We start from the raw sequence: 24,822 nt of genomic DNA, 5'->3' as shown, positions 1-24,822 counted from the left end.
AGACACAGAGAGAGACAGACAGACAGGGAGAGCGAGAGAGAGAAAGACAGAGAGACAGACAGACAGAGAGAGCGAGACAGAGAGACAGACAGACAGAGACAGAGCGAGCGAATGAAAGACAGAGAGACAGACAGAGAGACAGAGACAGACAGAGCGAGAGAGAGAAAGACAGAGACAGACAGACAGAGACAGAGTGAGCGAGTGAAAGACAGAGAGACAGACAGAGACAGAGATAGAGAGACAGACAGACAGAGACAGAGCGAGTGAGTGAAAGAGAGGAAAGGGGAGAAGGGAGGAGAAATGAGGATAATAAACAATGGACAATACAGACAACTGATATTTCATGGCTCTAATGTTACACATAACCCAGTGTTCAGATGGGTGGGGCCCCCTGATCTGATGGGTGGGGCACCCTGACCTGATGGGTGGGGCACCCTGACCTGATGGGTGGGGCCCTCTGATTCTGACCTGATGGGTGGGGCCCCCTGACCTGATGGGTGGGGCCCTCTGACCTGATGGGTGGGGCCCTCTGACTCTGACCTGATGCGTGGGGCCCTCTGATTCTGACCTGATATGTGGGGCCCTCTGATTCTGACCTGATGGGTGGGGCCCCCTGACCTGATGGGTGGGGCCCTCTGACCTGATGGGTGGGGCCCTCTGACCTGATGGGTGGGGCCCCCTGACCTGATGGGTGGGGCCCTCTGATTCTGACCTGATGGGTGGGGCCCCCTGACCTGATGGGTGGGGCCCTCTGACCTGATGGGTGGGGCACCCTGACCTGATGGGTGGGGCCCCCTGACCTGACGGGTGGGGCCCCCTGACCTGACGGGTGGGGCCCCCTGACCTGATGGGTGGGGCCCCCCTGACCTGATGGGTGGGACACCCCTGACCTGATGGGTGGGACACCCCTGACCTGATGGGTGGGGCCCCCCTGACCTGATGGGTGGGACACCCCTGACCTGATGGGTGGGGCCCCCTGACCTGACCTGATGGGTGGGGCCCCCCTGACCTGATGGGTGGGGCCCCCTGACCTGATGGGTGGGACACCCCTGACCTGATGGGTGGGGCACCCTGACCTGATACATGGGGCACCCTGACGTGACCTGATGCGTGGGGCACCCTGACCTGATCTGATGCGTGGGGCACCCTGACCTGACCTGATGCGTGGGGCACCCTGATCTGATGCGTGGGGCACCCTGACCTGATCTGATGCGTGGGGCACCCTGACCTGATGCGTGGGGCACCCTGATCTGATGCGTGGGGCACCCTGACCTGATGTGTGGGGCACCCTGACCTGACCTGATGCGTGGGGCACCCTGACCTGATGGGTGGGGCACCCTGACCTGATGGGTGGGGCACCCTGACCTGATGGGTGGGGCACCCTGACCTGATGGGTGGGGCCCCCTGACCTGATGGGTGGGGCCCCCTGACCTGATGCGTGGGGCACCCTGACCTGATGCGTGGGGCACCCTGACCTGATACGTGGGGCACCCTGACCTGATGCGTGGGGCACCCTGACCTGATGCGTGGGGCACCCTGACCTGACCTGATGCGTGGGGCACCCTGACCTGACCTGATGCGTGGGGCCCCCCTGACCTGACCTGATGGGTGGGGCCCCCTGACCTGACCTGATGGGTGGGGCCCCCTGACCTGACCTGATGCGTGGGGCACCCTGACCTGATCTGATGCGTGGGGCACCCTGACCTGACCTGATGCGTGGGGCACCCTGATCTGATGCGTGGGGCACCCTGACCTGATCTGATGCGTGGGGCACCCTGACCTGATGCGTGGGGCACCCTGACCTGATGCGTGGGGCACCCTGATCTGATGCGTGGGGCACCCTGACCTGATCTGATGCGTGGGGCACCCTGACCTGATGGGTGGGGCACCCTGACCTGATGGGTGGGGCACCCTGACCTGATGCGTGGGGCACCCTGACCTGATCTGATGCGTGGGGCACCCTGACCTGATCTGATGCGTGGGGCACCCTGACCTGATGCGTGGGGCACCCTGACCTGATGCGTGGGGCACCCTGATCTGATGCGTGGGGCACCCTGACCTGATCTGATGCGTGGGGCACCCTGACCTGATGGGTGGGGCACCCTGACCTGATGGGTGGGGCACCCTGACCTGATGCGTGGGGCACCCTGACCTGATGGGTGGGGCACCCTGACCTGATGGGTGGGGCACCCTGACCTGATGGGTGGGGCACCCTGACCTGATGCGTGGGGCACCCTGACCTGATGCGTGGGGCACCCTGACCTGATGGGTGGGGCACCCTGACCTGATGGGTGGGGCACCCTGACCTGATGGGTGGGGCACCCTGATCTGATGCGTGGGGCACCCTGACCTGATCTGATGCGTGGGGCACCCTGACCTGATGCGTGGGGCACCCTGACCTGATGCGTGGGGCACCCTGATCTGATGCGTGGGGCACCCTGACCTGATCTGATGCGTGGGGCACCCTGACCTGATGGGTGGGGCACCCTGACCTGATGGGTGGGGCACCCTGACCTGATGCGTGGGGCACCCTGACCTGATCTGATGCGTGGGGCACCCTGACCTGATCTGATGCGTGGGGCACCCTGACCTGATGCGTGGGGCACCCTGACCTGATGCGTGGGGCACCCTGATCTGATGCGTGGGGCACCCTGACCTGATCTGATGCGTGGGGCACCCTGACCTGATGGGTGGGGCACCCTGACCTGATGGGTGGGGCACCCTGACCTGATGCGTGGGGCACCCTGACCTGATGGGTGGGGCACCCTGACCTGATGCGTGGGGCACCCTGACCTGACCCTGACCGTGTGGAAACAAAACAAGCTTACATAGCTCTTTTACACACTTTCATCTTAATGTACATATTGCTACATAATCTGTCTAGATAAAGAATGTGTGGAAATACATTATCTAGCACAGCTAAGCAATACGTTGTTCAGTGTGTGTGTGTGTGTGTGTGTGTGTGTGTGTGTGTGTGTGTGCGTGTGCGTGTATTACCTTGTATGAGTAGAGGACTTTACATGTCAGTGGGTAGTTCCTGAGAGTCCCAGAAGGGCTGGAGCTGCTGTCATCAAACACCTCCATGTTCTCCTCACACTCCTCACCCTCCGACCGCTCCACATCAACCGGGCCCTACACACAGACACGTCACAATGAGCTCCTTCCAAACGATCCAGTGTGGTTCCGTCCTTGTTCTCTCTGGTTCTCTCTCCTCGTCCTTCTGAGTCTGGTGATATGAAGGGCGTCGATGTAAAACCTTTATGTCCTGACCCCGCCTCTACCTTTCCTCAGGGAATCTCATTGGCTCAGGGAGATCAGGTGATTCAGGTGAGACCGGACACAGCAACCCAACCAGGACAGAACGACTGTGTGTTTTTCTGTGTGTGTTCAAAACTCACTATGTTCCTGATAAAAAGCTAAAACATCACTAAACTCTACACCTCCATCAGAGCAGAAAACAACAGCTGTGTGTGTGTGTGTGTGTGTGTGTGTGTGTGTGGACGTGTTTAACTATTCTTGTGGGGATCAGAAGTCCCCACAAGAACAACTGGGGACAAAATCCCTACAAGGTCAAATGCTATTTCTAGGGGGTTTGTGTTCAGGTTAGAATTAGTGTTAGTTTTAGGGTTAGGGAAAATAGGATTTTGAATGGGACTGAATTGTGCGTCCCCACAAGGTTAGCTGTACAAGACTGTGTGTGTGTGTGTGTGTGTGTGTGTGTGTGTGTGTGTGTGTGTGTGTGTGTGTGTGTGTGTGTGTGTGTGTGTGTGTGTGTGTGTGTGTGTGTGTGTGTGTGTGTGTGTGTGTGTGTGTGTGTGTGTGTGTGTGTGTGACCAACCAGATTTTCCCCTCTACATATATTCCTCCTACTGTAAGCAGAGGAATACGTTTCCTCTTCTTATCTAGGTTAAGACATTTAGCTTAGAATGAGGAGTTAAAAAAATATATAAAAATAGTCCATTCTACTTTTAATAATAATAGCAATGTTAACACCTTGTAGTTGTCAAACAAAAAGATAGAGATCAATAGGTAACAGGTGTTATCATCATTATCATCATGGCCAGAAGGAATTCTTAGAAGAGGATTATCCTACACTATAGTATTAAATCAAATGTTACTGTTATTGGTCACATACACGTGTTTAACAGATGCTATTGGTCACATACACGTGTTTAGCAGGTGTTATTGGTCACATACACGTGTTTAACAGATGTTATTGGTCACATACACGTGTTTAACAGATGTTATTGGTCACATACACGTGTTTAGCAGATGTTATTGGTCACATACACGTGTTTAACAGATGTTATTAGTCACATACACGTGTTTAACAGATGTTATTGGTCACATACACGTGTTTAACAGATGTCATTGGTCACATACACGTGTTTAGCAGATGCTATTGGTCACATACACGTGTTTAGCAGATGTTATTGGTCACATACACGTGTTTAACAGATGTTATTAGTCACATACACGTGTTTAACAGATGTTATTGGTCACATACACGTGTTTAGCAGGTGTTATTGGTCACATACACGTGTTTAGCAGATGTTATTAGTCACATACACGTGTTTAACAGATGTTATTAGTCACATACACGTGTTTAACAGATGTTATTGGTCACATACAGCAGATGTTATTGGTCACATACACGTGTTTAACAGATGTTATTGGTCACGTACACGTGTTTAGCAGATGTTATTGGTCACATACACGTGTTTAACAGATGTTATTGGTCACATACAGCAGATGTTATTGGTCACATACAGCAGATGTTATTGGTCACATACACGTGGTTAGCAGATGTTATTGGTCACATACACGTGTTTAGCAGGTGTTATTGGTCACATACACGTGTTTAGCAGATGCTATTGGTCACATACACGTGTTCAACAGATGTTATTGGTTACATACAGCAGATGTTATTGGTCACATACAGCAGATGTTATTGGTCACATACACGTGCTTAACAGATGTTATTGCGGGTGTAGCGAAATGCTTGTGTTTCTAGCTCCGACAGTGCAGTAATATCTAACAAATTACACAACATATACCCAATACACACAAATCTAAGTAAAGGAATGGAATTAAGAATATATCAATATATGGACGAGCAATGTCAGAGTGGCATTGACTAAGATACAGTAGAATAGTATAGAGTACAGTATAAACATATGAGATGAGTAATGCAAGATATGTAAACATTATTAAAGTGGCCAGTGATTTAAACTCTATGTATATAGGCAGCAGCCTCTAATGTGCTAGTGATGGCTATTTAACAGTCTGATGGCCTTGAGATAGAAGCTGTTTTTCAGTCTCCCTGTCCCAGCTTTGATGCACCTGTACAGGCCTCACCTTCTGGATGATAGCGGGGTGAACAGGCAGTGGCTCGGGTGGTTGTTGTCCTTGATGATCTTTTTGGCCTTCCTGTGACATTGGGTGCTGGAGGGCAGGTAGTTTGCCCCCGGTGATGCGTTGGGCAGACCGCACCACCCTCCGGAGAGCCCTGTGGTTGTGGGTGGTGCAGTTAACGTACCAAGCGGTGATACAGCCCGACAGGATGCTCTCAATTGTGCACCTGGAAAAGTTTGTGAGGGTTTTAGGTGCCTAGCCAAATGTCTTCAGCCTCCTGAGGTTGAAGAGGCACTGTTGCGCCTTCTTCACCACACGGTCTGTGTGGGGGGACCATTTAAGTTTGTCAGTGATGTGTACGCCGAGGAACCTGAAGCTTTCCACCTTCTCTACTGCGGTCCCGCCGATGTGGATAGGGGGGCCCTCTCTCTGCTGTTTCCTGAAGTCCATGATCCTCTCCTTTGTTTTGTTGACGTTGAGTGAATGGTTATTTTCCTGACACTACACTCCGAGGGCCCTCACCTCCTCCCTGTAGGCCGTCTCGTCGTTGTTGGTAATCAAGCCTACCACTGTAGTGTCGTCTGCAAACTTGATGATTGAGTTGGAGGCGTGCGTGGCCACGCAGTCATGGGTGAACAGGGAGTACAGGAGAGGGCTGAGAACGCACCCTTATGGGGCCCCAGTGTTGAGGATCAGCGAAGTGTAAATGTTGTTTCCTACCTTCACCACCTGGGGGCGGCCCGTCAGGAAGTCCAGGACCCAGTTACATAAGGCAGGGTTCAGTCCCAGGGCCTCGAGCTTAATGATGAGCTTGGAAGGTACTATGGTGTTGAATGCTGAGCTATAGTCAATGAACAGCATTCTTACATATGTATTCCTCTTGTCCAGATGGGATAGGGCAGTGTGCAGTGTGATGGTGATTGCATCGTCTGTGGATCTATTGGTGCGGTAATCAAATTGAAGTGGGTCTAGGGTGACAGGTAAGGTGGAGGTGATATGACCCTTGACTAGTCTCTCAAAGCCAGCTGGTCTGCGCATGCTCTGAGGACGCGGATAGAGATGCCGTCTGGCGAGGGTTAACACGCTTAAATGTCTTTCTCACGTTGGCCATGTAGAAGGAGAGCCCACAGTCCTTGATACCGGGCCGGGTCGGTGGCACTGTGTTATCCTCAAAAGCGGGAGAAGGTGTTCAGCCTATCCAGAAGCAAGACGTCGGTGTCCGCGACGTGGCTGGTTTTCCTTTTTGTAGTCTGTGATTGTCTGTAGACCCTGTCACATACGTCTTGTGTCGGAAAGGTTCCACTTTGTCTCTATACGACTCCACTTTGTCTCTATATTGACGTTTTGCCTGTTTGATTGCCTTGCGGAGGGAATAACTACACTGTTTGTATTCTGCCATATTCCCAGTCACCTTGCAAGTAGTTATCACCTCGGGGGAAAGGTTAATTGATTAGGAGATACTTTGCTCTCCGTCACACTGGTGTGAAATGAACACTGGGCCGAAGGAACAGACAACTCCCTCAACTAATTCTCTAACTGTTACTCTTGTCATCCACACCACTTTCTCCCCCTCTCCATCTCCCTTCTTTCCTTTGGTTCCAGTTTCACCCATTATCACTTCCCCACTCTCTGTCTCCCTCTCTCACTTCCTCTCTTTACCCCCTCCCTCCCTCCCCCATCTCTCTCTTTGGTGGTTGCTGCAGTATCATGTGAACAGAATGTTAAGTGGTGAATAGGAGGAGAGACTGCTTACCTCAACATCCTGCTGACACAAACACACACACGCACACACACAGGACCAAAGTGCTGAAGTCCACACACACATGCCTTGGCTGCCCTGTGGCAAATAAACATTTGTCTGTGATGATGACAGGTAGTGGGAGACAGGCATTGCAGGGAGTGTAGTGAGGGATTGTGGGTAGTTTCCTCCAAAGTGAGGGACGGTGGTGTAGTGAGAGGGAGGGAGGGCAGGTGTCTCACCGAGAGTGAGGGGTCATGGGTAGTGTAGTTTACTGTAGCCCAGCGCTCATTCTCCAGCTCCTCCATCACCTGGTTCATGGCGCTCTTCAGCCAGGTATCCACGGCAACGCCCACCTGTCTCAGCAGGTCCAGACGAGCCTCTGCCTTCAGCTTTACTGTCTGGAGTGAGAGAGAGGTTACACACACTGCTGGGTAATCAATATAACTGACAGGGGACGTTGGAGGACTCAATCTATCCCATCAACACTCAATCTATCCCAGGTAAGTAGTATGTACAGTACCAGTCAAAAGAGTGGACACACCTACTCCTCATTCAAGGGTTTTTCTTTATTTTTACTATTTTCTACATTGTAGAATAATAGTGAAGATATCAAAACCACATCTGGAATCATGTAGTAACAAAAAAAGTGTTAAACAAATCAAAATATATTTTAGATTTTTCAAAGTAGCCACCCGTTGCCTTGATGACAGCTTTGCACACTCTTGGCATTCTCTCAACCAGCTTCATGATGTTGTCACCTGGAATGTATTTCAATTAACAGGTGTGCATTGTTAAAAGTTAATTAGTGGAATTTCTTTCCTTCATAATGCATTCGAGCCAATCAGTTGTATTGTGACAAGGTAGGGGTGGTATACAGAAGATAGCCCTATTTGGTAAAAGACCAAGTCCATATTATGGCATGAACAGCTCAAATAAGCAAAGAGAAACAACAGTTCATCATTACTTTAAGATATGAAGGTCAGTCAATGCAGAACATTTCAAGAACTTTGAAAGTTTCTTCAATCACAGAAACACAAAGAAACGGTCACAAAAACCATCAAGCGCTATGATGAAACTGGCTCTCATGAGGACCGCCACAGGAAAGGAAGACCCAGAGTTACTTCTGCCGCAGAGGATAAGTTCATTAGAGTTACCAGTCTCAGAAGTTGCAGCCCAAATAAATGCTTCACAGAGTTCAAGTAACAGACACATCTCAACATCAACTGTTCAGAGAAGACTGAGTGAATCAGGCCTTTATGGTCGAATTGCTGCAAAGAAACCAATACTGAAGGACACCAATAAGAAGAAGAGACTTGCTTGGGCCAAGAAACACAAGCAATGGACATTAGACCGGTGGAAATCTGTCCTTTGGTCTGATGAGTCCACATTTGAGATTTTTGGTTCCAACCGCCGTGTCTTTGTGAGATACAGAGTAGGTGAACGGATGATCTCCGCTTGTGTGGTTCCCACCGTGAAGCATGGAGGAGGAGGTGTGATGGTGTGGGGGTGCTTTGCTGGTGACACTGTCAGTGATTTATTTAGAATTCAAGGCACATTTAACCAGCATGGCTACAACAGCATTCTGCAGTGATATGCCATCCCATCTGGTTTGTGCTTAGTGGGACTATCATTTGTTTTTCAACAGGACAATGACCCAACACACCTCCAGGCTATGCAAGGGCTATCTGACCAAAAAGGAGAGTGATGTAGTGCTGCATCAGATGACCTGGGCTCCACAATTCCCCGACTTCAAACCAATTCAGATGGTTTGGGATGAGTTGGACCGCAGACTGAAGGAAAAGCAGCCAACAAGTGCTCAGCATATCTCGGAACTCCTTCAAGACTGTTGGAAAAGCATTCCAGGTGAAGCTGGTTGAGAGAATGCCAAGAGTGTGCAAAGCTGTTATCAAAGCAAAGGGTGGCTACTTTGAAGAATCTAAAATATATTTTGATTTGTTTAACACTTTTTTGGATACGACATGATTCCATATGTGTTATTTCATAGTGTTGATGTCTTCACTATTATTATTAAAATAGTAAAAATAAATAAAAACCCATGAATGAGTATGTGTGTCCAAACTTTTCACAGGTACTGTTGGTACAAAGGAAGTACAGGGAGATCAACTCATTACAGAACATTTTTTATGGAGATAAAAGCTCTTTAACGTCTGATCAGTATCAGGAAGTGGAATGTTGTTAATTATTGAGTACACTTTCATCACTAATGCTTCCTCCTCTGACCCCGCCCACCATAGACTATTGGTTGTCCTGGCTCACCCCTCCCCCCAGGACCCATTAGATCCAAATGGACTCAGACATTCAACAGACAGCAGGAGATAATGGGGGCTGGGGGAGGGAGGTGGACAGAAAGGGAGGTGGAGAGAGTTGGAGGGAGGGGCGATGTGGAGAGTGGTCCATATCTGCGTGAATTTCTCATCTCTGTCTGTGGGCGCTATGACTACATCAGCCAGCAGGGGGTGCCAGAGAGAGGGAAATCACAGAGACCGAGATGACAGATATTATTTATATTTAACCTTTATTTAACTAGGCAAGTCAGTTAAGAACAAATTCTTATTGGTAACGACGGCCTACCCCGGCTAAACCAGGAAGACGATGGGCCAATTGTGCACCGCCATATGGGACCAATCACGGATGGATGTGATGTAGCCTGGACAGGAAGGAGAGGCATTGATCTGATTCACAGTCTGACAGGCTGTCTCTGAGAGAGTCTATGGAGAGACAACTGTACTTAGAGAGCGGGGGGAAAGAGGGTATACTGCAGCCTATAGGTCTACCTTTATTCTAACAAACACAAACCTCAGCCTTGCGGATGTTCTCTTTGGTATCCTCTATCTTCAGCTCCAGATCAAGCCGGCCCTGCTCTGTTTGAGGGACTCCCAGTGTCTCACACTCCTCCAGGCTCTAACGGCACACACACACACACACACACACTTCAAAAATCACAGACTAAAATCACATCTGGTTTTTAAAAATGGTCTGGACCAACATGAACAACTAGTGTGTGTGTGTGTGTGTGTGTGGTGTGTAGACTTACTCTCTTGTAGTGGACGATGTTCTTGTGTTCTCGGGCCATTCTGGTCGCCCATTTCCTGGCCTCCTTGTTCAGACTGTGCTCCTCTGTCTGGCTCCCCGTGTCTGTCTCCAACTTACGACTCTACAACACACACACACACACACACACACACACACACACACACACACACACACACACACACACACACACACACACACACACACACACACACACACACACACACACACACACACACACACACACACACACACACACACACAACCACAACCACACACACACAGTTACCATGGAGATAAGAGGAACACAACACCTTTTTCCTAAGCGGTTACCATGGAAATGATGGAATGTAATTCTCCTATCCTAAATAAAATGAAGTCTCCCCGAAGAACTAATGTAGTCATCATTACCCCACACAACCACACCTAGTACAGTCCCACTGGATACAGCTATCTATCAACCACACCTAGTACAGTCTCACTGGATACAGCTATCTATCAACCACACCTAGTACAGTCTCACTGGATACAGCTAACAACCACACCTAGTACAGTCCCACTGGATACAGCTAACAACCACACCTAGTACAGTCCCACTGGATACAGCTATCTATCAACTACACCTAGTACAGTCCCACTGGATACAGCTAACAACCACACCTAGTACAGTCCCACTGGATACAGCTATCTATCAACCACACCTAGTACAGTCCCACTGGATACAGCTAACAACCACACCTAGTACAGTCTCACTGGATACAGCTAACAACCACACCTAGTACAGTCTCACTGGAAACAGCTAACAACCACACCTAGTACAGTCTCACTGGATACAGCTAACAACCACACCTAGTACAGTCCCACTGGATACAGCTAACAACCACACCTAGTACAGTCCCACTGGATACAGCTATCTATCAACTACACCTAGTACAGTCTCACTGGATACAGCTATCTAACAACCACACCTAGTACAGTCCCACTGGATACAGCTAACAACCACACCTAGTACAGTCCCACTGGATACAGCTATCTATCAACCACACCCAGTACAGTCCCACTGGATACAGCTAACAACCACACCTAGTACAGTCCCACTGGAAACAGCTAACAACCACACCTAGTACAGTCCCACTGGATACAGCTAACAACCACACCTAGTACAGTCTCACTGGATACAGCTAACAACCACACCTAGTACAGTCCCACTTTAGAAGTACCTCCCTCTCACATACATACACCAGAGAATTAGATGCAACAACTAGGTGTGAGTGACAGCTGCTGCTAATAACATCTTAGAAAATATGCTGATTTGAAACAGAGGGAGAGGAGAGAGAGGAGGATTTGAAACAGAGGGAGAGGAGAGAGAGGAGGATTTGAAACAGAGGGAGAGGAGAGAGAGGAGGATTTGAAACAGAGGGAGAGGAGAGAGAGGAGGATTTGAAACAGAGGGAGAGGAGAGAGAGGAGGATTTGAAACAGAGGGAGAGGAGAGAGAGGAGGATTTGAAACAGAGGGAGAGGAGAGAGAAGGAGGATTTGAAACAGAGGGAGAGGAGAGAGAGAAGGATTTGAAACAGAGGGAGAGGAGAGAGAGGAGGATTTGAAACAGAGGGAGAGGAGAGAGAGGAGGATTTGAAACAGAGGGAGAGGAGAGAGAGGAGGATTTGAAACAGAGGGAGAGGAGAGAGAGAAGGATTTGAAACAGAGGGAGAGGAGAGAGAGGAGGATTTGAAACAGAGGGAGAGGAGAGAGAGAAGGATTTGAAACAGAGGGAGAGGAGAGAGAGGAGGATTTGAAACAGAGGGAGAGGAGAGAGAGGAGGATTTGAAACAGAGGGAGAGGAGAGAGAGAAGGATTTGAAACAGAGGGAGAGGAGAGAGAGGAGGATTTGAAACAGAGGGAGAGGAGAGAGAGGAGGATTTGAAACAGAGGGAGAGGAGAGAGAGGAGGAGACGGATTTGAAACAGGGGGAGAGGAGAGAGAGAAGGAGACGGATTTGAAACAGGGGGAGAGGAGAGAGAGAAGGAGACGGATTTGAAACAGGGGGAGAGGAGAGAGAGAAGGACTTGAAACAGAGGGAGAGGAGAGAGAAGGAGGATTTGAAACAGAGGGAGAGGAGAGAGAGAAGGAGACGGATTTGAAACAGAGGGAGAGGAGAGAGAGGAGGATTTGAAACAGAGGGAAAGGAGAGAGAGAGGAGACGGATTTGAAACAGAGGGAGAGGAGAGAGAGAAGGATTTGAAACAGAGGGAGAGGAGAAAGAAGGAGGATTTGAAACAGAGGGAGAGGAGAGAGAAGGAGGATTTGAAACAGAGGGAGAGGAGAGAGAAGGATTTGAAACAGAGGGAGAGGAGAGAGAAGGAGGATTTGAAACAGAGGGAGAGGAGAGGAGAGAGAGAGAAGGAGTCGGATTTGAAACAGAGGGAGAGGAGAGAGAGAAGGAGTCGGATTTGAAACAGAAGGAGAGGAGAGAGAGAGAAGGATACGGATTTGAAACAGAGGGAGAGGAGAGGAGAGAGAGAGGAGTCGGATTTGAAACAGAGGGAGAGAGAGAAGGAGTCGGATTTGAAACAGAAGGAGAGGAGAGAGAGAGAAGGAGACGGATTTGAAACAGAGGGAGAGGAGAGAGAGAAGGAGACGGATTTGAAACAGAGGGAGAGGAGAGAGAGAGAGAAGGAGACGGATTTGAAAAAGAGGGAGAGAGAGAAGGAGACGGATTTGAAACAGAGGGAGAGGAGAGAGAGAAGGAGACGGATTCGAAGAAGAGGGAGAGGAGAGAGTTATGTTTATTTATTTTCCCTTCTGTACTTTAACTATTTGCATATCATTACAACACTGTACACAGGCATAATATGACATTTGAAATGTCTCTATTCCTCTGAAACTGTTGTGAGTGTTTATTTGACTTTTGTTAATGATCCATTTCACTCGCTTTGGCAATGTAAACATATGTTTAACATACCAAGAAAGCCATGTGAATTTAATTGAATTGAGAAAGAGAATAACAAGCCTTCTATTGCTTGTCTTGAGGTATTAGAGAAAATGTGTGTGTGTGTGTGTGTGTGTGTGTGTGTGTGTGTGTGTGTGTGTGTGTGTGTGTGTGTGTGTGTGTGTGTGTGTGTGTGTGTGTGTAGCAGATGTCCGTCTGTGTGTCTTCCCAATGGAGCCCATCCCTTAACTTCCTAGCCCAGTAATACATATTCACTCCCCCTCTCTACACTGCATTAACACACAACAACCAGTCAGAATCAACGCCAGACCCCCTCACCTCAACCCCCCCTAACGGTCACCTCAACCCCCCCCTAACGGTCACCTCAACCCCCCCCCCCTAACGGTCACCTCAACCGGTCACTTCAACCCCCCCTAACGGTCACCTCAACCCCCCCTATCGGTCACCTCAACCCCCCCTATCGGTCACCTCAACCCCCCCTATCGGTCACCTCAACCCCCCCCTAACGGTCACCTCAACCCCCCCGCTAACGGTCACCTCAACCCCCCCCCCTAACGGTCACCTCAACCCCACCAACGGTCACCTCAACCCCCCCCCTAACGGTCACCTCACCCCCCCCCTAACGGTCACCTCAACCCCCCCCCCCCCTAACGGTCACCTCAACCCCTCCTAACGGTCACCTCAACCGGTCACCTCAACCCCCCCTAACGATCACCTCAACCCCCCCTAACGGTCACCTCAAACCCCCCTAACGGTCACCTCAAACCCCCCTAACGGTCACCTCAAACCCCCCTAACGGTCACCTCAAACCCCCCTAACGGTCACCTCAAACCCCCCTAACGGTCACCTCAAACCCCCCTATCGGTCACCTCAAACCCCCCTATCGGTCACCTCAACCCCACCAACGGTCACCTCAACCCCCCCTAACGGTCAATTCAACCCCCCCTAAGGGTCACCTTAACCCCCCCTAAGGGTCACCTCAACCCCCCCTAACGGTCACCTCAACCCCCCCCCTAACGGTCACCTCAACCCCCCCCCTAACGGTCACCTCAACCCCCCCCTAACGGTCACCTCAACCCCCCCCCTAACGGTCACCTCAACCCCCCCCTAACGGTCACCTCAACCCCCCCCCTAACGGTCACCTCAACCCCCCCCCCTAACGGTCACCTCAACCCCCCCCTAACGGTCACCTCAACCCCCCCCTAACGGTCACCTCAACCCCCCCCTAACGGTCACCTCAACCCCCCCCTAACGGTCACCTCAACCCCCCCCCCTAACGGTCACCTCAACCGGTCACCTCAACCCCCCCTAACGGTCACCTCAACCTCCACCTAACGGTCACCTCAACCTCCACCTAACGGTCACCTCAACCTCCACCTAACGGTCACCTCAACCTCCACCTAACGGTCACCTCAACCCCCCCTAAGGGTCACCTCAACCCCCCCTAAGGGTCACCTCAACCCCCCCCCTAACGGTCACCTCACCCCCCCCCCTAACGGTCACCTCAACCCCCCCCCTAACGGTCACCTCAACCGGTCACCTCAACCCCCCCCTAATGGTCACCTCAACCCCCCCTAACGGTCACCTCAACCTCCACCTAACGGTCACCTCAACCTCCACCTAACGGTCACCTCAACCTCCACCTAACGGTCACCTCAACCTCCACCTAACGGTCACCTCAACCTCCACCTAACGGTCACCTCAACCTCCACCTAACGGTCACCTCAACCTCCACCTAACGGTCACCTCAACCTCCACCTAACGGTCACCTCAACCTCCACCTAACGGTCACCTCAACCTCCACCTAACGGTCACCTCAACCTCCACCTAACGGTCACCTCAACCTCCACCTAACGGTCACCTCAACCTCCACCTAACGGTCACCTCAACCTCCCCCAAGGGTCACCTCAACCCCTCCATAACGGTCACCTCAACCCCCCCCTAACGGTCACCTCAACCCCCCCCTAACGGTCACCTCAACCCCCCCCTAACGGTCACCTCAACCCCCCCCCCAACGGTCACCTCAACCGGTCACCACAACCTCCCCCTAACGGTCACCTCAAACACCCCTAACGGTCAACTCAAACACCCCTAACGGGCACCTCAACCCCCCCTAACGGTCACCTCAACCCCCCCTAACGGTCACCTCAACCCCCCCTAACGGTCACCTCAACCCCCCCTAACGGTCACCTCAACCCCCCCTAACGGTCACCTCAACCCCCCCTAACGGTCACCTCAACCCCCCCTAACGGTCACCTCAACCCCCCCTAACGGTCACCTCAACCCCCCTTAAGTCAACTCAACCCCACAATGGTCTATTTAGGGAACAGAGAAAGCATCACTGGCTAAGTAGGGTATTGTGCTATCGTGTGTGTAATTTTAACTATCTGTACAATTCAAATCAGCTATAAAATAGCAGATGGTTCTTAATGTGTTGAACAGTAGCAGCTCAATGTGTGAATGGGACTTATTATACAGTAGCAGAGTCAGGCTCAGTTAATATACCTACTGTAGGTAACCAGGAGGAACGGGCTAATGACAGTACAATAACTAAGATTATATATGTTCTAGCAGAGGGTTACACAGCAAGCTTTCTGGACATACAACCATTAGTGGTCATGGTTCAGAAATCCTTGGTCTTGGTGGTAACAGATCATAAACGGCAAGCTAATTGGTAAACGGTCATAATGATTAACGAAGCATCACGGTTCAACAGCCACATGGGTAGAATGCAATGGTCAAGACTCTACAGCAGCAGTCATGCTTACGGACACGGTCACGTTTTTGGTCACTGGAAAACAGTCATGGTTGAGGTAATGGTGGAACAGCATGGTAATGGTGGAACATCATGGTAATGGTTGTAATGGAACAGCATGGTAATGGTGGAACAACATGGTAATGGTTGTAGTGGAACAGCACGGTAATGGTTATAGTGGAACAGCATGGTAATGGTTATAGTGGAACAGCATGGTAATGGTTATAATGGAACAGCATGGTAATGGTTATAATGGAACAGCATGGTAATGGTTATAATGGAACAGCATGGTAATGGTTGTAGTGGAACAGCATGGTAATGGTTGTAGTGGAACAGCATGGTAATGGTTGTAGTGGAACAGCATGGTAATGGTTGTAGTGGAACAGCATGGTAATGGTTGTAATGGAACAGCATGGTAATGGTTGTAGCGGAACAGCATTGGTAATGGTTATAGTGGAACAGCATGGTAATGGCTGTAGTGGAATATCATGGTAATGGTTGTAATGGAACAGCATGGTAATGGTTGTAATGGAACATCATGGTAATGGTTGTAGTGGAACAGCATGGTAATGGTTGTAATGGAACAGCATGGTAATGGTTATAGTGGAACAGCATGGTAATGGTTCTAGTGGAACAGCATGGTAATGGTTTCTAGTGGAACAGCATGGTAATGGTTCTAGTGGAACAGCATGGTAATGGTAATGGTGGAACAGCATGGTAATTGTTATAGTGGAACAGCATGGTAATGGTTATAGTGGAACAGCATGGTAATGGTTGTAGTGGAACAGCATGGTAATGGTTGTAGTGGAACAGCATGGTAATGGTTGTAGTGGAACAGCATGGTAATGGTTGTAGTGGAACAGCATGGTAATGGTGGAACAGCATGGTAATGGTTGTAGTGGAACAGCATGGTAATGGTTATAGTGGAACAGCATGGTAATGGTTGTAGTGGAACAGCATGGTAATGGTTGTAGTGGAACAACACGGTAATGGTTGTAATGGAACAGCATGGTAATGGTTATAGTGGAACAGCATGGTAATGGTTGTAGTGGAACAGCATGGTAATGGTTATAGTGGAACAGCATGGTAATGGTTATAGTGGAACAGCATGGTAATGGTTATAATGGAACAGCATGGTAATGGTTATAATGGAACAGCATGGTAATGGTTATAATGGAACAGCATGGTAATGGTTATAATGGAACAGCATGGTAATGGTTATAGTGGAACAGCATGGTAATGGTTGTAATGGAACAGCATGGTAATGGTTATAGTGGAACAGCATGGTAATGGTTGTAGTGGAACAGCATGGTAACGGTTGTAGTGGAACAGCATGGTAATGGTTGTAGTGGAACAGCATGGTAATGGTTGTAGTGGAACAGCATGGTAATGGTTGTTGTGGAACAGCATGGTAATGGTTATAGTGGAACAGCATGGTAATGGTTGTAGTGGAACAGCATGGTAATGGTTATAGTGGAACAGCATGGTAATGGTGGAACAGCATGGTAATGGTTGTAGTGGAACAGCATGGTAATGGTTGTAGTGGAACAGCATGGTAATGGTTATAGTGGAACAGCATGGTAATGGTGGAACAGCATGGTAATGGTTATAATGGAACAGCATGGTAATGGTTGTAGTGGAACTGCATGGTAATGGTTATAGTGGAACAGCATGGTAATGGTTATAGTGGAACAGCATGGTAATGGTGGAACAGCATGGTAATGGTTGTAGTGGAACAGCATGGTAATGGTTATAGTGGAACAGCATGGTAATGGTGGAACAGCATGGTAATGGTTGTAGTGGAACAGCATGGTAATGGTTATAGTGGAACAGCATGGTAATGGTTGTAGTGGAACAGCATGGTAATGGTTGTAGTGGAACAGCATGGTAATGGTTGTAGTGGAACAGCATGGTAATGGTTGTAGTGGAACAGCATGGTAATGGTTGTAGTGGAACAGCATGGTAATGGTTATAGTGGAACAGCATGGTAATGGTTGTAGTGGAACAGCATGGTAATGGTTGTAGTGGAACAGCATGGTAATGGTTGTAGTGGAACAGCATGGTAATGGTTGTAATGGAACAGCATGGTAATGGTTGTAGTGGAACAGCATGGTAATGGTTCTCGTGGCACAGCATGGTAATGGTTGTAATGGAACAGCATGGTAATGGTTGTAGTGGAACATCATGGTAAATGTTATAGTGGAACAGCATGGTAATGGTTATAGTGGAACAGCATGGTAATGGTTGTAGTGGAACATCATGGTAAATGTTATAGTGGAACAGCATGGTAATGGTTATAGTGGAACAGCATGGTAATGGTTGTAGTGGAACAGCATGGTAATGGTTGTAGTGGAACAGCATGGTAATGGTTGTAGTGGAACAGCATGGTAATGGTTGTAGTGGAACAGCATGGTAATGGTTGTAGTGGAACAGCATGGTAATGGTTGTAGTGGAACAGCATGGTAATGGTGGAACAGCATGGTAATGGTTGTAGTGGAACAGCATGGTAATGGTTGTAGTGGAAAAGCATGGTAATGGTTGTAGTGGAACAGCATGGTAATGGTTGTAGTGGAACAGCATGGTAATGGTTGTAGTGGAACAGCATGGTAATGGTTATAGTGGAACAGCATGGTAATGGTAATAGTGGAACAGCATGGTAATGGTTGTAGTGGAACAGCATGGTAATGGTTATAGTGGAACAGCATGGTAATGGTTGTAGTGGAACAGCATGGTAATAGTGGAACAGCATGGTAATGGTGGAACAGCATGGTAATGGTTATAGTGGAACAGCATGGTAATGGTTATAGTGGAACAGCATGGTAATGGTGGAACAGCATGGTATTGGTTGTAGTGGAACAGCATGGTAATGGTTGTAATGGAACAGCATGGTAATGGTTGTAGTGGAACAGCATGGTAATGGTTGTAGTGGAACAGCATGGTAATGGTGGAACAGCATGGTAATGGTGGAACAGCATGGTAATGGTTATAGTGGAACAGCATGGTAATGGTTATAGTGGAACAGCATGGTAATGGTTCTCGTGGAACATCATGGTAATGGTTATAGTGGAACAGCATGGTAATGGTTGTAGTGAAACAGCATGGTAATGGTTATAGTGGAACAGCATGGTAATGGTTGTAGTGGAACAGCATGGTAATGGTTGTAATGGAACAGCATGGTAATGGTTGTAGTGGAACAGCATGGTAATGGTTGTAGTGGAACAGCATGATAATGGTTGTAGTGGAACAGCATGGTAATGGTTATAGTGGAACAGCATGGTAATGGTTGTAGTGGAACAGCATGGTAATGGTTGCAGTGGAACAGCATGGTAATGGTTATAGTGGAACAGCATGGTAATGGTTATAGTGGAACAGCATGGTAATGGTTATAGTGGAACAGCATGGTAATGGTTATAGTGGAACAGCATGGTAATGGTTATAGTGGAACAGCATGGTAATGGTTGTAGTGGAACAGCATGGTAATGGTTGTAGTGGAACAGCATGGTAATGGTTGGTAGTGGAACAGCATGGTAATGGTTGTAGTGGAACAGCATGGTAATGGTTGTAGTGGAACAGCATGGTAATGGTTGTAGTGGAACAGCATGGTAATGGTTGTAGTGGAACAGCATGGTAATGGTGGAACAGCATGGTAATGGTTGTAGTGGAACAGCATGGTAATGGTTGTAATGGAACAGCATGGTAATGGTGGAACAGCATGGTAATGGTTGTAGTGGAACAGCATGGTAATGGTTATAGTGGAACAGCATGGTAATGGTTATAGTGGAACAGCATGGTAATGGTTATAGTGGAACAGCATGGTAATGGTTATAGTGGAACAGCATGGTAATGGTTGTAGTGGAACAGCATGGTAATGGTTATAGTGGAACAGCATGGTAATGGTTGTAGTGGAACAGCATGGTAATGGTTATAGTGGAACAGCATGGTAATGGTTATAGTGGAACAGCATGGTAATGGTTGTAGTGGAACAGCATGGTAATGGTTGTAGTGGAACAGCATGGTAATGGTTGTAGTGGAACAGCATGGTAATGGTTGTAGTGGAACAGCATGGTAATGGTTGTAGTGGAACAGCATGGTAATGGTTGTAGTGGAACAGCATGGTAATGGTTGTAGTGGAACAGCATGGTAATGGTTGTAGTGGAACAGCATGGTAATGGTTATAGTGGAACAGCATGGTAATGGTTATAGTGGAACAGCATGGTAATGGTTGTAGTGGAACAGCATGGTAATGGTTGTAGTGGAACAGCATGGTAATGGTGGAACAGCATGGTAATGGTTATAGTGGAACAGCATGGTAATGGTTGTAGTGGAACAGCATGGTAATGGTTGTAGTGGAACAGCATGGTAATGGTTATAGTGGAACAGCATGGTAATGGTTGTAGTGGAACAGCATGGTAATGGTTATAGTGGAACAGCATGGTAATGGTTGTAGTGGAACAGCATGGTAATGGTTGTAGTGGAACAGCATGGTAATGGTTGTAGTGGAACAGCATGGTAATGGTTGTAGTGGAACAGCATGGTAATGGTTGTAGTGGAACAGCATGGTAATGGTGGAACAGCATGGTAATGGTTATAGTGGAACAGCATGGTAATGGTTGTAGTGGAACAGCATGGTAATGGTTGTAGTGGAACAGCATGGTAACAGATCAACCAATAGAGGTCATGGTCACTACTACTACCGTGTGGTCGTTCAGCATGTATAAAGTCATGTATCAACCACGGTTATGGTTGAGGCTAATCAGTGTGCTTGTTATGGATATACTGCGCCATTACAATGGGTGGATCGCATGCAGCAGCCAGGGTCATGTTATGGCTCTAGATGGTTGGTGGTGGCTTGACGGGTAGAGACTAGGGGTTAGGTCTACCTGTGCCAGCGTCATCCTCATGGCACTGACGGGCGAAGGCTCAATGTCCACCAACTTCTGCACCGAGCTCAGAGTCTGACACACACACACACACACGCGCGCGCGTACACACACAGATAGGCGTTAGGGGAGAAAGAGTTAGCAAAGGTTGAAAAGGTTTGAAGGAGAAAAACACTGAAGGGAAAATAGTTAGTAGTGACAGACAGAAAAATAGAGAGACACATACTACAGGTGTTGTAGATCAGTGGAGAAAGAAGTTACAGAGACAGTTACACAGAGACAGTGACACAGAGACAGTGACACAGAGACAGTGACACAGAGACAGTGACACAGAGACAGTGACACAGAGACAGTTACACAGAGACAGTTACACAGAGACAGTTACACAGAGACAGTTACACAGAGACAGAGACAGTTACACAGAGACAGAGACAGTTACACAGAGGCAGTAACACAGAGACAGTTACACAGAGACAGTAACACAGAGACAGTCACACAGAGACAGTTACACAGAGACAGAGACAGTTACACAGAGACAGTAACACAGAGACAGTGACACAGAGACAGTGACACAGAGACAGTTACACAGAGACAGTAACACAGAGACAGTAACACAGAGACAGTGACACAGAGACAGTTACACAGAGACAGTAACACAGAGACAGAGACAGTGACACAGAGACAGTGACACAGAGACAGTAACACAGAGACAGAGACAGTGACACAGAGACAGTTACACAGAGACAGTAACACAGAGACAGTGACACAGAGACAGTGACACAGAGACAGTGACACAGAGACAGTGACACAGAGACAGTGACACAGAGACAGAGACAGTGACACAGAGACAGTTACACAGAGACAGTAACACAGAGACAGTGACACAGAGACAGTGACACAGAGACAGTGACACAGAGACAGAGACAGTGACACAGAGACAGTTACACAGAGACAGTTACACAGAGACAGTTACACAGAGACAGTGACACAGAGACAGTGACACAGAGACAGAGACAGTGACACAGAGACAGTTACACAGAGACAGTTACACAGAGACAGTGACACAGAGACAGTTACACAGAGACAGTAACACAGACACAGAGACAGTGACACAGAGGCAGTTACACAGAGACAGTGACACAGAGACAGTTACACAGAGACAGTTACACAGAGACAGTTACATAGAGACAGTTACATAGAGACAGTTACACAGAGACAGTAACACAGAGACAGTTACACAGAGACAGTTACACAGAGACAGTAACACAGAGACAGTTACACAGAGACAGTTACACAGAGACAGTAACACAGAGACAGTGACACAGAGACAGTTACACAGAGACAGTAACACAGACACAGAGACAGTGACACAGAGACAGTAACACAGAGACAGTTACACTGAGACAGTAACACAGAGACAGTAACACAGAGACAGTAACACAGAGACAGTAACACAGAGACAGTGACACAGAGACAGTTACACAGAGACAGTTACACAGAGACAGTAACACAGAGACAGAGACAGTGACACAGAGACAGTAACACAGAGACAGTTACACAGAGACAGTTACACAGAGACAGTTACACAGAGACAGTAACACAGAGACAGTAACACAGACACAGAGACAGTGACACAGAGACAGTTACACAGAGACAGTAACACAGAGACAGTGACACAGAGACAGTGACACAGAGACAGTAACACAGAGACAGTAACACAGAGACAGTAACACAGAGACAGTTACACAGAGACAGTTACACAGAGACAGTAACACAGAGACAGTAACACAGAGACAGTGACATAGAGACAGTGACACAGAGACAGTGACACAGAGACAGTGACACAGAGACAGTTACATAGAGACAGTTACACAGAGACAGTAACACAGAGACAGTAACACAGAGACAGTGACACAGAGACAGTTACACAGAGACAGTAACACAGACAGTAACACAGAGACAGTTACATTGAGACGGTTACATAGAGACAGTTACATAGAGACAGTTACATAGAGACAGTTACACACAGACAGTTACACAGAGACAGTAACACAGAGACAGTTACATAGAGACAGTTACATAGAGACAGTTACATAGAGACAGTTACATTGAGACAGTAACACAGAGACAGTAACACAGACAGTAACACAGAGACAGTTACACAGAGACAGTTACACAGAGACAGTTACACTGAGACGGTTACACTGAGACGGTTACACTGAGACGGTTACACTGAGACGGTTACACTGAGACGGTTACACAGAGACGGTTACACAGAGACGGTTACACAGAGACAGTTACACAGAGACAGTAACACAGAGACAGTAACACAGAGACAGTAACACAGAGACAGTAACACAGAGACAGTTACACAGAGACAGTTACATAGAGACAGCTACACAGAGACAGTTACACAGAGACAGTAACACAGAGACAGTAACACAGAGACAGTAACACAGAGACAGTAACACAGAGACAGTAACACAGAGACAGTTACACAGAGACAGTAACACAGAGACAGTAACATAGAGACAGTTACACAGAGACAGTTACACAGAGACAGTAACACAGACACAGAGACAGTTACACAGAAACAGTTACAGAGACCACAGACAGACAGTCACACAGAGACAGTCACACAGAGACAGTAACACAGACACAGAGACAGTAACACAGAGACAGTTACACAGCGACAGTCACACAGAGACAGTAACACAGACACAGAGACAGTAACACAGAGACAGTAACACAGAGACAGTAACACAGAGACAGTTACACAGAGACAGTCACACAGAGACAGTAACACAGACACAGAGACAGTAACACAGAGACAGTTACAGAGACACAGACACACAGAGACAGTAACACAGACTCACAGAGACAGTAACACAGAGACAGTAACACAGAGACAGTAACACAGAGACAGTCACACAGAGACAGACACACAGAGACAGTAACACAGACACAGAGACAGTAACACAGAGACAGTTACACAGAGACAGTAACACAGAAACAGTTACACAGAGACAGTAACACAGAGACAGTAACACAGAGACAGTAACACAGAGACTACAGAGAAGAGATGTGTTCAGTAGCTCCTCAGTAACGTCACCATAGGAAGAAGATCACACTAACTGGTTTTTATACATTCGGAAAGTCGTTCTGTACTTTGAATGTTTCCGAGAGGCGATCGCATGAACACAGCATATGAACAGAGAACAGGGTTGGAGAGGGTTAAATAAGGACATCTCAGATACAGGAGGTCTGTTAGTGTGTGTGTGTGTGTCTGCCCGACTGTGTACGAAAGGACACAAGACGTGTGTGTCTCACCGTGTCACAGTCGCTGGGTTGGAACTGGAAGTCTTGTGCTTTATGAAACACAGGGTTCTCCTGCATGAAGAGCTGCTGGTTAAACTCCTGCATCACCTGAGAGAGACAGATATATACACGATTAAGCACGTGCACGCGCACGCGCACGCACACGCACACACACACACACACACACACACACACACACACACACACACACACACACACACACACACACACACACACACACACACACACAGTCTCACCCTGTTGGATTTGTCCAGTAGGAACTGGAAGGTGTTGTGTATGGCCTGAAAGGCTTCCAGCTCTGTCTGACAGATAGAGATCAGATAGTCCTTCACATGGTTATATATCCCTCCATCCAACTCCTGAGAGAGACAGAGACAGAGAGAGAGAGACAGAGAGAGAGAGACAGACAAAGAGACACAGAGAGAGAGAGAGAGAGACCGAGAGAGAGAGAGAGAGACAGAGAAAGTTAATTTGATGGTTATCTTTAGTCTTTTGATAGACTGGATGAAGCATTAATTAACAGTGAATCTAAATGAAGAGTCTTTCTCTTAAGTGATTTGGCAACATATGCTCTGGGCGCGCCTGCCAGCAGAGTAGATATGAATGAGAGAGAGAAAGGGGAATGACAAATTGGTTTTTGCATTCTTCATCAAGCCAAGAAAGAAATTGAGAAACCTATCAAACCAAAAGCATAGAGACGTAGAAAACCTGAGTCTACGCCTTCACTATGGTGAATCACTAAAACAATAC

General features: G+C 48.2%; 1 protein-coding gene and 1 long non-coding RNA gene across 3 annotated transcripts in view; both read right to left on the bottom strand.

Annotated features, from left to right (window-relative positions):
* The window catches only part of LOC129831702 (F-BAR and double SH3 domains protein 2-like), a 116,977-nt gene that overhangs the window by 5,650 nt on the left and 86,505 nt on the right, over positions 1–24,822 (bottom strand). Inside the window, exons 9-15 of one of the 2 annotated variants that reach the window (XM_055895080.1) lie at positions 24,309–24,431; positions 24,064–24,159; positions 20,734–20,808; positions 10,152–10,271; positions 9,914–10,018; positions 7,336–7,494; positions 2,998–3,132 (exon numbers count right to left, since the gene is read on the bottom strand). In XM_055895080.1, coding sequence (XP_055751055.1) covers positions 2,998–3,132; positions 7,336–7,494; positions 9,914–10,018; positions 10,152–10,271; positions 20,734–20,808; positions 24,064–24,159; positions 24,309–24,431 — 813 coding nt within the window. The remainder of the gene's footprint in view (positions 1–2,997; positions 3,133–7,335; positions 7,495–9,913; positions 10,019–10,151; positions 10,272–20,733; positions 20,809–24,063; positions 24,160–24,308; positions 24,432–24,822) is intronic. The other variant, XM_055895081.1, reaches the window with a different exon arrangement.
* On the bottom strand, positions 10,580–13,396 carry LOC129831703 (uncharacterized). The gene is made up of 3 exons (XR_008755803.1): positions 11,194–13,396; positions 11,116–11,152; positions 10,580–11,033 (listed from the first exon to the last, which is right to left on the bottom strand). It is a non-coding gene; the product is annotated as an uncharacterized LOC129831703 (long non-coding RNA).

Source organism: Salvelinus fontinalis, chromosome 33 (genome assembly GCF_029448725.1).
Source record: "Salvelinus fontinalis isolate EN_2023a chromosome 33, ASM2944872v1, whole genome shotgun sequence".
Classification (NCBI taxonomy): Eukaryota; Metazoa; Chordata; class Actinopteri; order Salmoniformes; family Salmonidae; genus Salvelinus; species Salvelinus fontinalis.
This window is presented reverse-complemented; position numbering and strand designations above follow the sequence as displayed.